Source organism: Ambystoma mexicanum, chromosome 8 (genome assembly GCF_040938575.1).
Source record: "Ambystoma mexicanum isolate Mex_15411 chromosome 8, UKY_AmexF1_1, whole genome shotgun sequence".
Lineage (NCBI taxonomy): Eukaryota > Metazoa > Chordata > Amphibia > Caudata > Ambystomatidae > Ambystoma > Ambystoma mexicanum.
Genome location: NC_090929.1, coordinates 359,687,238 through 359,703,140, shown reverse-complemented (window position 1 = coordinate 359,703,140; position 15,903 = coordinate 359,687,238). Strand labels below are relative to the sequence as shown.

At 43.6% G+C, this 15,903-nt stretch overlaps 1 protein-coding gene across 2 annotated transcripts in view; it reads left to right on the top strand.

Annotated features, from left to right (window-relative positions):
* WDR31 (WD repeat domain 31) overlaps positions 1 to 15,903 on the top strand; it is a 607,423-nt gene that overhangs the window by 110,383 nt on the left and 481,137 nt on the right. For both annotated transcript variants that reach the window (XM_069609820.1, XM_069609821.1), the window contains exon 3: positions 12,121 to 12,250. In XM_069609820.1, the coding sequence (XP_069465921.1) occupies positions 12,121 to 12,250 (130 nt within the window). The remainder of the gene's footprint in view (positions 1 to 12,120; positions 12,251 to 15,903) is intronic.

Sequence of the window (15,903 nt, the reverse complement as noted above, 5' to 3'; positions counted from 1 at the left end):
ATAGGTATGGTTTGTGATAAGGTGATTGAGGGGTTGACTGCTCTGGATTTCAAAACAATGGTATTGGGGAGCTATGAATTACTGGATGATCTTACACAATGTCAGAAAAAGTGGTTGTTCAGAGGAGCTATGATTGGTAAGAAAGTAATTTTGAGCAATTGGAAATCTGCTTTGACTCTGAAAATTGAGGCATGGACAAAAGACGTGCATGCATTAGCAGAAATGGAGAGAGTACTGTACAAGAGAGAGGGAAAAAAAGGGTTTTTTGAAAAAATCTGGGGAAAATGTCTTACATTGTACTAAACTAGGTATTTTTAGGAAGTGTATCTGTAGGTGTGGGCGTTTGGGAGGGGAGATTATGGAGGTGGTGGGGATTCAGTTGGGAGATGATATATTATATCCTCCAATGCATATAGTTGTATTGTTGATTTTGATCCATATATTATCTTGTCTGTCTGGTAATATGTGTATTATTCTGTATTTTGTAAACTTGTAAATAAAAGTAAAAAAAAAAAGAACTAGATAAACATTACTAGCTGAAAACCTTCTAACTTTCCAATCCTCTGTTACTCTGGCATGCTTTCCCTCTTGAGGGATCTGGCCCATCAGCCCACGCTCCTTGAGTGGGGTCATACATAGGCCCTTAGGGTGGAAATGCCGGATCAGACCCCTAGTACCTGCCTAGCACAACCCACTGTGGGTGAGGGCCAGGAGATGGCCTGGGTGGCTCTTGGCAGTCTATCACTTCCCATTATTACCTCATAGAATGGGTACGATATTCACCCATCTCCTGTTTTTTCTTTTTGCAGCACTTTTTGCAGAACATTTTTTGATGAAAAAATAATCGAAAAATATGGAGGCGGGGTAAAGACATATAAGGGGTAGGGTGGGGTATAGGGAATAAATAATAGGGGAGGGTGGATTGGCACCACCCCAAATAATAAAAAAATCATTCAATGCAGTTATTTCGGCACAAATTTTCAGCAAAAAAGCAGCGGAAAAAAAAAAACTGGGGGTGAATGAACATAGAACCACAGCAGGGTACTTCTACTTACTCACACGTCTATACCTTACCACCCATATCCAAAAAACTCTATATACATTCCTAATCTAATTAAATATATAACTAACCCGCTCATTTATTCAAACTCCTAATCAATTCTATTTTCATTTATACCATAAGTAATTATGTACATAACCCAAAACATACCACACAAATAAATATACATTTAACTACATTAAAATGAATAACAAACAAATATGAATATTATTTTTCATGGGTGTAGTTGCTGCAGGAAGCCATACACTGGGCCCATAACGGAACCTTATTGTTTGTGGCTTGATGTTAAGACTTATGGAAAGTTCTTCCCCTGCTGCGCCCGGTCCGCTGTCTGGGGTTTTAACAATGCCCTGTGCCCCTGTGGGATGCCGCGTTCATTGCTGCCATGCCTGGCAAAGTTCATAGATTCCTGGCTGCCCTGTCCAGCACGTCGGGCAGACAGAGTTACTGCCACGTAACCTGCGGCCAGAAAAACTTCTTTACGAGCCCCATGCCCAGGGGGACCCGCCAATGAGACAGCCGCACCTCCCCAGTGCACCATTCATTCTTCGTAGCACCCCCGTGCCTTGGGGGAACCACCATACTCACTGTACTGCCCCAAGGCACAGCATTTCTTCTGGCGTCATTTATGTTGCTATGGATTTGCCACCATCACCACCGCTGTGCATCAGCATGCATCAGCTTGGCCCGGGCATGCTCCGTTTCATATCGTCTTTTGGTGCTACACAGGAGGCAGTTTGGACACTCTGTGGAGATCCCCCTGCCATGCCTGAGATCACCTCTTCACCCGGGCCGCACAGATGTGGGGGGGCCTAGAACTTTCCTTCACCTGCCCCCACCCCACGAAGAGGCCGAGGCGGACTTCATCTCTGAACCTTGACCGACCGGCCTGACAAAGGTGGGCTAGGCCTCATCATCCGCTGGCTGTCCTCTTCTTCACCTCCCAAGCCGCACCTGACATAAATCTTGGGTGGACTTGTCTTCTGGGCTCACCGTGTCTGGCCCCGGGGCAGGCCATCATGGGGCATCCCTGTACGCTTAGTCCAGGTCGCCTCATGTGTGCAGCTTGGTCCGGGAGCCTTGCCCTACTCCCCAGGCTGCCCACACGCAGCCTGGGAATGTTGTTGTTGGGCCCACCCGATCTGGACCCCAAGCATGTCAACACGGTCCAAGGAGTGCCTAGTCTGCTCCGGAGACGCAATTCAGGCCCACTATAGATGCTGGCCTGGGATAAGCGGCCTAGTTTGAAAAGCTGTTAGGCCCTGGGGTGCTTCTCAAGGCCACAGCCCCACAGGGAGCAGATGCATTTGTCCCTCTACTCTTTCCACTCCCTACATCCGTTTTTGTCATAGTGGTCCTTTTTCCAAATATTATCTCCCTTGCTCAGCCTACTTCTGTGCAGGGAAGCTCTGTCCTGTGTTCTTTTTCTTTTCTATACATTCCATCCAGTCCGAGGGTGGACTGAATGGTGCAGTCCGCAACAGACAAGTCCCTGTAAAACACATAATGACAACACTTAGCTAAATAAACTATTACCCCACCCTCGTATGTGTGTCTTCATTTCCATTAGTGAAGCCCACTTAGCCAGGGCCAAATCGGGGTCAGGGCGGAACTGCACATCACATAGTGTGTGTTGGCACTAAGCCCCGTTGGTCACTCAATACACAACCTTCAAAGCAAAGCAGGGCAATTCGTCACAAGGGACATCTTCATGTTCTCGTTTAGTTCTGGCTCAGTGAAATGGACATAGTTGGGCAAGCCAGAGGATCCTCACCACAGCACTCGGGCCCACAATAATTTTGCAGGCATTGGCACGCGGCCACTTACTAACACGCCATTAACCCAATGAGTCAGGGAGGAAATTTCATCACACTACTTGCATACCATCTTCCCTTTGGTTTGCATGTTAAACATGAAAAAGGAATTACATATTTGTAAAAATGAGTTTCTGTTCATCATTGTGGAGAATAGATTTGAAATCCCTTATCGTCTTGTTTACGGCTTCTCTGATGAGCCGCAGGAAACAATCTTAGTTCTCTTTTGGTATTTTGATAATGGTCTCTAGAAAATGTGGTTAACCTCTTTTTTTCTGTTGTGTATCAATATGAAATCAGATCTCAGTGTATATGCAGAAGTCTGTTGTAGCAGATGTTTTGGTTATAACAAATGGCCTGCTTGTAGATTAAAACATTCTTTGCGTCCATTGACCTAAAAGTCACTATTCAGCTAGCTGCCTCCATGTTTCCTTGTCAGTATGTTGCATGTTTTACTCCATTGTACTTTGTTTTGATCGTGGTGTGTGGGAAATGTACACTTTCTGGGACTTGGGGAAAGTTTGAGTAGACACTTTCTGTCAAATTGTGTAGGACCAGGGCATCAGTCCAGCTGAGATACCACAAAGGTTTGCTGTGTCAAGGAAGTTGCTATTCAGCTGTGTCATAAAAAAATTGATTCATTGTGATGCTGTTATATCCTGAGTGAATGCTAGTAAGAGCGGCAAAGTAAGAATGATGTCACAAATGGGATGATGCATGGAACGCATGGCATGTCAGTCTTTTGAGTTTTCTGCATCATTCGATCTTGGTGAGCTGCTGAAAGGATGGCTTGTGGATGATCTCTGTAACTTAAGGATGCAGCCAGGTTTCCTGAACTTTTAAGACAAGAATACAACAAACATAAACAACGCCTTGATTACGACTGTGTCTGGCTCCAACCTGGTATTTACCACCTGAACTTGAATAAAACATGTGCCATCTCTTTTCCCTTTGGAGGTATGTGCCTATGCTGGAAGTAAAGTTGTAGTTGGTCAGTGCAAATTATACAGGCTTTATTGCTATGCTAATATTGTGAGATCCAAGGTAGTTGGCATGATTTTCTAGGTAGTTTTTGAAGTTTGTTAATCCACCTTTTGTGTGGGATATTTGTAAATGTATTGTAAAGTGATCGTGTTTAGCGCCCTCGTCGAGGAGGAGACAGCGTTTTTTGTAGAACTGAGAGAGAGATGAAGATGCCAAACTTATGGTGTTGATGGGTGCAGGCTAAAAGTACCTAACTCCTGAGTGCCAAAATGGTTCTATGTATTTCGCAATGACACTTGGGTATGCTTTGAGAATGAGTTTAGTCCAGAAGGGAGAACCTAATATCAGATAAATGAATGCTTTGAGTCTCGCTTACTTGCTGATGTGGAACAGGGTTGCGAGCAGAGATGAGACTCGTCATAGCTCCATTGATGTTGTTGTGGTAACTGATGGGCATGAGGTTGCTGTCTTTAGACAAACCAGGGTTATGTGTAGTGGGGAGAATTAATGCATTGCACGCCATCCGAATGTGAAAGAATTGGGTACCATTCGTGGAAATGTATAGGGCGGTGTTGAATAAACAGCCACTGCTCAATCAAAGTTAATGGGTTTATTGAAGTGAAAACACAACAGGCAGCAGACACAACCCTGTGGCACAGTTGATGCTCTCAAACTGCCTGCCTCAAACGAAAACACTCTAAATGGAACATACCTGACAGAATTCTTCATACAGAATAATGAATGGGTAAAGTTCCATACTCATAACATAGCATATATAAACTTAACACACCTTCCCCCCTTGCATGTTACACAGGACAAAGTACCAGGCACTTTACTCCAAATAAAAATCCTTATATCGATCCGGAAATTTCTTTGTTCTCCTAACTTGTCTATCAATGCTGAGATTCAGATCTTTCGAGTGTCCTTCATTTGATTTAGTTATATCTCTCATGTTGTTCTCCTCTGAATGTAATGTCCTTTGCGAATTTCCTTCATCTTGTTTATCAGTTGACTCACCACCCTCGTCAACACCCTCCATGTTGCCTTCGTCGACTATATAATCTAAAGTGCTTTTGACAAGCCTAGAAATAGACCAACATTCACCACCATCGAGTATAGCCACATTGCCTCGAATGGTTACTATTTTTCTTGGACCTAAAAACTTGCTTTCAGAACATTTTACACCAAAGCGAGGATTCTTTATGAGAACTATGTCTCCTTCCACCAATCCCACTTCTTTAACATGAAATGTGGAGTCAAACCTTTGTTTATATACATCTTGGGCCTCATATATCAAAGTCATTATCTTCTTCCTATCTACTTTCACACATCCAGCCAATCCTAACAATCCTGGGCATAATTTGGAGGCAGGTTGTCTCCCTTTAAGTGAGACAAATGGTGAAACCTTAGTGGTGGAATGTGGTGTGATACAATAACTCCACACCATTTCCCTCAACAACCTAGACCAATCAATACCTGAATTTAGTGCCAATTGAATGCCACCTTTAATGAATCTATTGGCCCTTTCAACCATGCCATTTGCCCTAGGATGATATAGAGCAGTCCTGGAATGCTTGATCTCATAGCACTGTAAGAACTCCTTTATTCTTTGTGAACAGAACTGCACTCCGTTATCTGTTATAATTTCTGTGGGAAACCCTTCTTTGTAAAATAACTCCTCAAAAAACATGATCAATTCGTTGGTGGTAGCCTCTCTTAACGCCTTACACTCTAACCACTTGGTGTGGTAGTCCATTAGTACCACCATGAATCTGAAACCATCCCCCAGACCTTGGATAGGGCCAATGATGTCCACTGCGAGTTTTTTCCAGGGTTCACTAGGAACTTTAACTGGACTGAGTGGAACTTCTCGGACAACTTTACTTTTATCAGCATTTCTACATTCCCTACAGTCTCTAACTTTCTTCTCAACCATGCTGTCCATCCCTGGCCACCAATATGACTGTCGCACCAACCTCTTGGTACCACTTATGCCCAGATGGCCCTGATGAGCTGGGTCAACCAAGCGAACTCTAATACTTACAGGGGGAATAATCTTGCATCCTCTTCTCAATATCTCACCATTCTCAGACAAATTTAATTCTAACCTAATTTCATAGAATCGATCAAAGTTTCTATCTAGAGACTCCTTCCTGGGCCATCCCAACCTAGTCCACTCCTTCACTCTGGAAAGACACGAATCCTCTAGATCAGCTTCACTCCACTCTCCTTTCCCCACAGCATTCTCTGTGATATTCGAGATCCACAAATACACAAATCCTCCTCATTCTCTATGCTGGGGACTAGTCCCACCTGATCCAAAGGAAGCCTGGACAGACAGTCAGCAACTACATTGTCTTTGCCTGGAATGTAACTGAGTGTAAAATTGTAACCTTGCAGCCCAATTATCCATCTCGCAATCCCGGGCGAGCCTTTTGCCCAATCACAACTTAATCAGGAACTCCTGTCCCCATAGAAAATACTTAAAGTGTAAAATGGCCCAATAAACGGCCAAAGCTTCTCTTTCAATTACCGAATAATTGCACTCAGCTCCCTTTAATGGTCTGGAAGTGAATGCAATCGTATGAACCTCCTTACCTGAATCTACTTGACACAATGTGGCACCCAACCCAGTCAGGCTCGCATCAACTGAGAGAACTGTCTTTCTACCACTAATGAAACTGCCTAGGGAGGGTGCTTTCGATATACTCTCTTTTATGGTGGAAAATGCTTCCTGACATGCTGTTGTCCAATTAAAAGACACCCCTTTCTTTAGCAAATTCCTCAATGGTGAGGAAATGGTTGCAAACTTTTCCACAAACTTGTGGTAATATTCGGCCATGCCCATAAAGGATCTAAGTTGATCTTTGTCTGTCGGAGCAGGAACACCACAAATATTCTCTACTAGCTTAACTTTTGGAGATATTCCTTGACTTGAAACCTTATGACCTAAGTATTCAACTTCTCTAAGAGAAATGCGACACTTTTCCCTCTGCACTGTGAGACCAGCTGACTTTAACCTTTGCAGTACATTTCTCAATATACAATCATGCTCAACCTCAGACTCAGCATACACTAGGATATCGTCTTGAAAAACTGCCACATTCTTGAGCCCCTTTAATACTTCTTCCATCACCCTCTGGAAAACTGATGCGGCAGATGCCAACCCAAAAGGCATCCGTAAGTACTTAAAGGTGCCCAGAGGTGTTACAAATGCGGTAACATGTTGGCATTGTTCTGACAGTGGAACTTGATGGTATGCAGCAGATAAGTCAATTACTGAGAACCAACTGGGTTCTCCCAATGTGGCTAGAGTCTCTGAGATGATGGGTAGTGGATGCCTCTCAATGAAGATGTTCTTATTCAAGTCCCTCAGATCGACACACAGCCTTAAGTTTCCATTGCTTTTTGCCACTAGAACAACAGGAGAAAGCCATTCTGTCCCTTCGATGCGTTCTATCACCCCTTTCTGCATCAGATTATCAAGTTCTCCACTCAGTTGTTGTCGTAGTTTGAGTGGAACTGGTCTCACCCTGTGAACAACGGGTCTGGAATTTGGTTTTAGCTTTATATCATGTTCAAAGTTGGATAACTTTCCTAGATTGGATGTGAAAACTTCCGGGAATTCCTTTTTCCACTTGTCTTCAATCTTAGCAATTGTCACTGGTTCACTGGCATTAGCTTGAATGCGGACACCAAGTTCTCTTTGCTCATCCCACCCCAATAACGATGCGCCCTTTTTCGCTACCAAGATCTTGGCCATACATGCTCTCCCTTTGTATGCTACTCTTGCTTGGAATTCTCCAACCATGGGAATAGATGACTCTCCATATCCACATGGTTTTACTCCTGTTTGGGATAATATGCTGCATTTCTTCCCTAGAACGTTCTTGAACGTATCCAGGGATATTATTGTCCAATGGGAGGCGGAGTCTACTTTCATTTCAATGTTGCAGCCATCTATTTCGAATTGATCAATAGGACCCTTACTGTCATCGGATACTGCATAAATATGGAATATGTGGCGAGTACTGTTTTCCTGAATGGGAGCTTCATTAATTGTTCTGCCCGATGTGTGACTATGACTAACAGATGCAGGATCTCTTTGCTCAATAGCATTAATGGAGGATTCCCTGCACACATTTGCGAAGTGCCCTCTCTTCGTGCATTTGTAGCACTCTGCGAATCTCTCTGGGCATGTGGGACAATTTGCCATGTGTCTTGAATTGTCGCATCTTGTGCACTTCTGAATCCACCACTCCTTTTTGTTGGGTGTTCTCTTCTTTTGTTGAACAGCACACACTCCTTGTGCCAAGCCTTGTGATTGTTGCTTGTCAATTTTCATCTCTCTCATGTACTGGGACGTCTGTTCAATACTACGTGTTAATTCTACAGCTTACTCCAGGGAGACATCCTTGGCCAGTAGTTTCTCTTGTACCCTAGAGCTATTCGTGCAAAGCACTAGTTGGTCTCTAATGAGAGAATCAGTGAGTTCTCCAAACTCGCATGTGTGACACAGTGTCCTGAGAGAAGCCACGTAAGATTCGACCAACTCTGCACTATCCTGGGTACATTGAAAGAACATATGCCTTTCAAAAGTAATGTTCTTTTTTGGCTCAAAGTGTCCTGCAATTTTTTGGATGGCTATAAGGTATTCATCGCCGTCACCAATACCTTCCTCATGGGTTCGTGTGAGGCCATCAAACACTATGCGACCCTCTGTTCCAAGATTGTGAAAAAGGAGTGCCTTTTTTCTCCCGGAGCTATACCTGTCACCACCTATGGCCACCAGATAGTTTTGAAAGGTTTTGATCCATCTATCCCATCTCAGCGGAGGGCGACCGGGTTCGGAGAGAAATGGAGCTGGCGGCGGTATTGCTGCTGCCATTTCGTCTGTTCCAGGTGAGGGGTGCAGGTAGGACAGTTTGCAGGTGAGCAGAGGGCCGGGAGTATTCTGTGTACTTGCAGAATGGATTTATCTGAAGTTTGATTAGCTGCCCTGAGGTTACTGTGAATTAATTTATGAAATGGAATGTTCCAAGTTTCTAATATTATTATGTGTCACAGTGGCGAGTCTTGTGACATCACAATGGGCCTCTCCAGCAGTCCGGGCTTCTTCCTTAGACAGAGTATGGAGTGTTCAGGAAAGCATTCATTGTTTAGTGGTACATGGAGATTCAGGCTCAGTTCAAAATTAAACAAGAGTCTAGTACTGTATATGCACAGACTCTTGATTACTGAAATACAATGTATAAGTCCAGTCTGTGAAAATACATCCCCTAGATACTCTGCGCACACGGATAAGATTCCCTTCCCCTCCCAATCTGATCTGAAGGGCTCGCAGCCCTGTGCCTGCTGCCTGTGATGCTGTCAGCTGTGCTGGGAAAAGGGCGCCGCTCAAACTCCCATCACTGGGAGGAGCAGCAAGACGGGGAGCCGTTTCTGTTTGATCAGCGGTGTGCTGTTTTCATGTTCTGGTGTCCAGGCTGCTGGGAGGGAGGCGCTGTGTCCAGGAAAGTAATGTGATACGGTCGGAGAAGCAGTGGGTTGATCCTCGTCGCCAATGTTGAATAAATAGCCACTGCTCATTCAAAGTTAATGGGTTTATTGAAGTGAAAACACAACAGGCAGCAGACACAACCCTGTGGCACAGCTGATGCTCTCAAACTGCCTGCCTCAAACGAAAACACTCTAAATGGAACATACCTGACAGAATTCTTCATACAGAATAATGAGTGGGTAAAGTTTCATACTCATAACATAGCATATATAAACTTAACAGGCGGTCTATTCAATGTTTGCAGTACAATTAGTTTGATTCCATTTTGGTTGTGTGGAGTCCCGCTCCGAATTAGTCCATTGGGCGTATCATCTGGGTTTGAAATAGTGATTCTTTGTCCTTGGATTACATTTGTTTTCCCATGGAGATTATTGATAGCATTAAATTTGATTGGTGGTGTCCTGAATACATATGTGATTCTTCATTACCCGTAGCTTTAGGACGTTTTCTACTGCTCCAGAGTTGTTCTCTACCAGTGTACCTTGTTCAGAGATGAGCAGGTGAACTGCAAGGGCATTTTGGCATGTATGTTGACTGTGTCTGGTACTGGGATCTGAGAAAGTCCCATGCTCGAAGTTGAGGAATGGGTTTGCCAACCCCACAAGTGGCATTAGGAAGAACCCCACATATCCTCCACTCCTACCCCCTAACCCCTATTCCCAGCCACTACTTTAGAGCTCTTAATGTTACCTAGAGAAAGGAAGCAGCACAGTATTTATTAATTTGCAGGGTATGCCTGTACTCCATGGTCAAGCCGCATTGCCATTTACAGTTGCTGCCCTGTAGCAGGAAACTGGCAAAGCTAGAAAAAATGACACATGCAGAACTGCTTACCCTTCACTCACAGACCAAGTATTGATGGCTCGGGTTGTAATCGCTAGACACGTAGGAGATGGTGGACACCCATGCCGCAATCACCATGACAAGGGCCTGCCTTTTGTAATGTCCCCATAGATCATGAGGACTCAAAACACCTAACCGGAAGTGGGGATAAACAAAACCGACCGATCCCTAAATCCTATTGTTAAACCAACACAGGTGGCCTGGCTCAGATCATTATTGGCCCAACTACTGAAAAGGCCCAGGGTATCAAAAGGGGTTGCCTTTTGGAAGAGTGACAGAGGTTTGAGATGTGAGTGAAGTTGGAGCCGGCGAGTGAGAGTGAAGGCAGAAGGAGGCAAGAGCAGGGAAAGGAAGATGCTAGTGGAGGGATAGAACTGGAGCAGGAAGGGAGAGGAAAGAATGGGAAGGAAAGGGCAAAGACCAGGAAGACGAATGATGTAGGCGAGTGGGTGACAGGAGAGAGGAGGGACAAGGTGTTACATGTAGTGTTTGCTATGTGCAAGAAAATAACAATTCTCTCAAGACATCAACCCTAGATGATGATGTGTATTTATTGCAAATGACAGAGAGGCATCCTCTTTTCTTGAATGAAAATCAGAAACGTCATGGAATTCACGGAGTCAAGGACATGATTGATTGTTTTCTTATTGGTTGATCAAATAATTTTTCTGTTTGCAAAAGACAGTTCCTCCAATAATTAGCCCTTCCCCTTCTCAGTTGACTATTGGTTTTGCGCCATTAATTTGGATTCCATTAGAGCCCATGCATGTCTGAGACATAAACCGTTTTTATTTTACGGTAGTGTTTGTTTGCTACAAGGTTTTGTGCCGTCCAGGTGGTCAATCCAGGCCTCAGAATGTGCACTCTGAGCTAGCTACTGGCTACCGATAATTCAGTCCTGGTGAGTAAGAAATGGTGTACTATGTGTACGTGGAGAACTGAGGTGGCATGTTCTTTTTTATGGCTAAGTAGAAACATGCATCGTGAAATGTATACCCCTGCATTATACTATTCTTTTATTATTTTATTTGAGAATAAAGTTACTGTAACCATTCATCCTAGTTTACTTTTAAGATTTTCCTTTAAATTGTGTGAGAAAGTCAGAGAGTAGTGAGATCCATGGTGGCAGAGCATAGTGGAGACAGGGAGGATAGCACATAAGAGGAGGTGGGAGCAACAGGGGAGGACGGGGGGGACTTGAGAGACAGAAGCAGAGGAGCTGGTCATGTGTGGAAGAGGTAAGCCAAAGACTAAAATAAAAAAAGGCACATCCACAAATCATGGGCTGGATCGGAACCATGAAACGCACTAAGGAACATTGCCAGGCTGGTTCTCCAAGTTCACCCCAAGTCTTTATAGTCCCATCCAATCCCTTTATCCTTAAAGTCCTCTGTGATGCTATGAAAGATTAATCTGGGGCCATCTTGGAATGGGGGTACATAATAATCTACATACTGAAACCTAAACGTATGTGCTGCCCTTAGGTCTCCTGACTATTTTACTACTCTGTTTCCACTTATGACAGACTTTTCATCCCCTTCATGGTTGTTTCCTTATCCTGATCTTTTGTATTGTCTCCCAAATCTTGACATTGGAAAAATACATGTGCCATGTTCTGCTTGTTGCCCAATCTTCTAGATGCATTATGTGAGAATGTTCACAATATTAAGACCGCCTCCTCTCCTGCTGTCAGTCTGTCTAAATATTTATAGACCTGTTCATCTTAATCTATAGAATGTATTGCATGATGTCCTCAGAAGTTGTTTCTGAAACATAGTCATTTAAAAGCTGTGTTAGAAGTATGGTGGTGATGTTGAAAATGAATATAAGATCTAACAGATTTTGCTCTTGTTTTGTAGGGCTGATGGATACGTGGATGTGAGTTGCCCTAGTCCGAATGTCCCTCAGAACATCCCAGCACACAATGATGCCGTCACCTCTGTGGCTGCTCTGAAATCTGACCTCTGTGTGTCCGGTGGGAAAGATAAGGTAAGGTAAAGGAAATGTGTTCCCCCTTGAAATGGTCTTATTCTAATGGGCAGGGGAATCCACATGTGGGAGCCTGATTCATTGCATGACCAGACCATCTGGCTCCTTCACCTGGGTTCAGAGTCACTACACTCTGTGTTGAACGGCATAGGAGCCTGATCTGCCATGGTTTCCATGCCTTTTACTGCCAGGGTTTATGTGTCCTTTACTGCAGAATGCAGTGTGTGTGGAGAGATTGCAAGCGTGTAGGCTTGCACGCTCAGTGGAGCTCTACAATGGCGGATGCACCAACACACGTGGCAGCCGCCATTGCCCCTTGATTCCAACAGATTGTGCTAGCTATTTCTATTGATGTAAGAAAAGCAAGCAGAATCTACTGGCATTGAGCTGATATGCAGGATTTAGGATTCTGATCCCCACGGATCTGGCACAAGGCCATTTGCACCATGCAGGAACTGCACACAGAAATTCTGGTTTGGTCTTGATACATGGGGCTCATGCACCATCCAGTAACTTCTCTCCACCCTCACCAGAATAGAGTGTGTTTGCATAAAGGCACAGATAGCCTTTACCTGCACTTTGTGTCCAACCCTTCCCCATTCAGAATTAGGATGTTGGTGAGCAATCTGAGGAGCGATAACACCAGGTCATTGGCTCTGTGACTCAGTGGACTAATGAATGCATCCACTACAGGGACCTGTGTTTGATTTCATGGTCACAGTTCGCATCCCGGCAGGTCCACTTAGCCCTTCATCCTTCTGAGGTCCATAAAATGAGTACCATTAAGTTGGGAAACAATAAACATATGTTATTAGTGACAAAATGCCCCTTCGGTGGTGAACATGCGCTTTACAAATATGCCTGTTATGTTATGTTACCAGCCTCATCTTGTCATACATGACCAAGTCTGCCTTCTATATGCTGAGATGTGTGGAACTGTGATTGACCTCTTAATATGAGCTTTACGTGTCATGTTTTAAACATGGCAAAGGCCATGTGCCTTTCTACTATTGTACACAGTATTGAGCCATTGACCAAGCAGTATGCTACAAGTAGCTAAATAAAACATAGACATATCATCAAATTCACTTAAAAAAGAAAACATTTGAACGTAGCAATAAACAATTTAATACCTACTTGCCATTCCCATTGTAACATATGCCATTCTAGCATATCTTAAAGGCTATTATCAGTCGGTAATTCATAGGGTCACTTCTGTCCCCCTTCTTAAATATCGGGATTACCACTGATCGCTTCCAGGAAGGCAGCGTAGGTCCCTGTGACTTACTAATGGCCACCACTGATCGCTTCCACGAAGGCGGCGTAGGTCCCTATGACTTATTGATGGTAATTGAAAAGCCTAAACGTATAGGTAACTTTCTTCTTTTGGATTTTAAAGGCATATTTGTATCGGATGGAATGAGAGTTATGCGCGGTATAAGAACAGTATCTAAGTGCCACCAATTCAACAGGCCTCTATGATGTGTCTTTGTAGACACGTAATCGTCAACCCTGTTCCTTTGCAGAGTCCCCGTGGTGGCATAAGATTGTGTAGTAGCATAATTACAGCACCTACTTTCAGTTTTAGCTCGTGAGGAGGCATTCGTCCTGCAGCATATTGCTCTTTAGAGACTGAAGCGTTGAACCAATAATAAACTGTTCATTGACACTGGAACTGCCTTGCCTTTTGTGGAGAGAAGTGGGGGTGGAAAGAAGTAACGTGAAATTATTCCCAATGTTTGAGATAATGGAAGGTGAAGGTGACCGCATAGAACAGTGCACATTCTGTTTGTTAAAATGATAGCTGTTGTTGAATTGGAATGGCACACCGAGATGCACTTTGCCATTTGGACAGCAGAGGACAACCCAACACTGATAAATTGCATCAGCTGAGTACGGAAGCATACTTAAGCATTTATTATATATGGATAGATGTTTCAGAAAATCCCTGAAGGAACATAAAGTGGAGACTAATGAATATTTTGTAAGCCTTCTAAACTATGGTTTTCTTAGTTGATATTTGAAGGGAGTCAGTATTGTAGAGGACACCTACGTAATTGAGCCTTCTGACACTGCCATAATGTACCGCGGCCTGCAGTGCTATTTTCCAGTTCCATGTGTTTACTTTAAAGTTTACAGATAGGGGTATCTGGCATTACTATACACTCCCATTTTCTTTACATGATTTAGTTCTAAACAAGTACCATGGTGATGCTGTTAACACGCAGGCCAGTGTTTTAAAGTGGCTATGGTTCTCTTAAGCAGCCAAAGTTCTGGAACTGTGAGGGTCAGGTGGCCTTTTGTCACAGTATACTACAGGTGGCTTTGACTCTGTATATATAACCTTTCACATGGGTTAAATACTTCCTGCGTAAGTATATTAAAAGCAATGGCACTGTAATTACTTCTCTCCATTCATTAAAGGGATAGTTCACGCTAACATTTTATTGGCTCAAAAGATGGGTCATGATCAAAAATATATATAAAAAATATTTTTTAAGAAAGTTCCTATGTTAACTTTTGAGCAAATGAGGAGCCCGGGAAACTTAGAAAAGAAAACGGCAGCATTTATAAATACAGTTGCATTGTATTTATGACTGCGGCGGCTTTCGCTTTGAGTCTCCTGAGCTCCCCTGACCCGAAGGGAGTCCAGGAGACTCAAAGCTGAAGCCACCGCAATCATAAATACAACGTTGTTGTATTTATAAGTGCCGCGCCTTTGCTTGTAGGCAAGTACGTCCAGGCAATCATGAATACTTCGCCAGCATCCGGCAGAGTTTTCATAATTGTTGCGACTTTCCTTTCGAGTTCCCAAAAAGAAAGTTGCAGCATTTATGAAAACTCTTCCGGATGCCGGCGAAGTATTTATAATTGCTCTGCCTTTCATTTTACGTTTTCTGTGCTTCCCTGGGCTTGGGGAGCACCGAAAACGTAAAATGAAAGTGAAGGCAGCCTCCTCCATGTTCAGCTCTGCTCTGGATGCAGTAAGCAAAAGCTCCCAGTAGCGGGCTTTTGCTGCTTGATTAGTGCCGCCAGGGCAGAGCTTAACATGAACAGAGGAGGCTGCTTGAAATGACAAAATGGATGCTCCCATGTAAACACTTTGAGCCTCGTTTGCTCAAAAGTTTACATAGGAACTTTCTTTAAAAAGATGTTTAATGTATGTTTTTGATTATTGCCCATCTTTTGAGACAATAACATTTTAGAGTGAACTATTCCTTTAACCGTACCTACTATTGCCTCTCACGTTCAGTCTAGGATGTGAATTGTGCTTAACTGTTGCCTTTTGATCTTTGGATAGTGTGATGCTGTTTGTTCCCTCTGTGAGGCATTGCATTTGAATATCCATGTAAATGTCAAGGATGTATTACCCACAAAGAGTTTTAGCCCACTGTAAAACAAAAACAAAAAAAGCATGACCACTGTGTCTATGACCAACAGTGCCATCCATTTCTCCATAGAACAACACTGGGGCTCCTATTGACCACTAAAGATAAGATACTACCTTGCTGCTTGCTTTCATACAGGTGTTCTAAAGTGGCCAATCACATGCACGTATAACGAGTACGGCATAGTAATCTTCTGCCTCCTGTGATGAAGTCCCAGCCTGTCTCTGGGGAGCTGGATGAGATGTCATAGGGTCTGGATGTCAT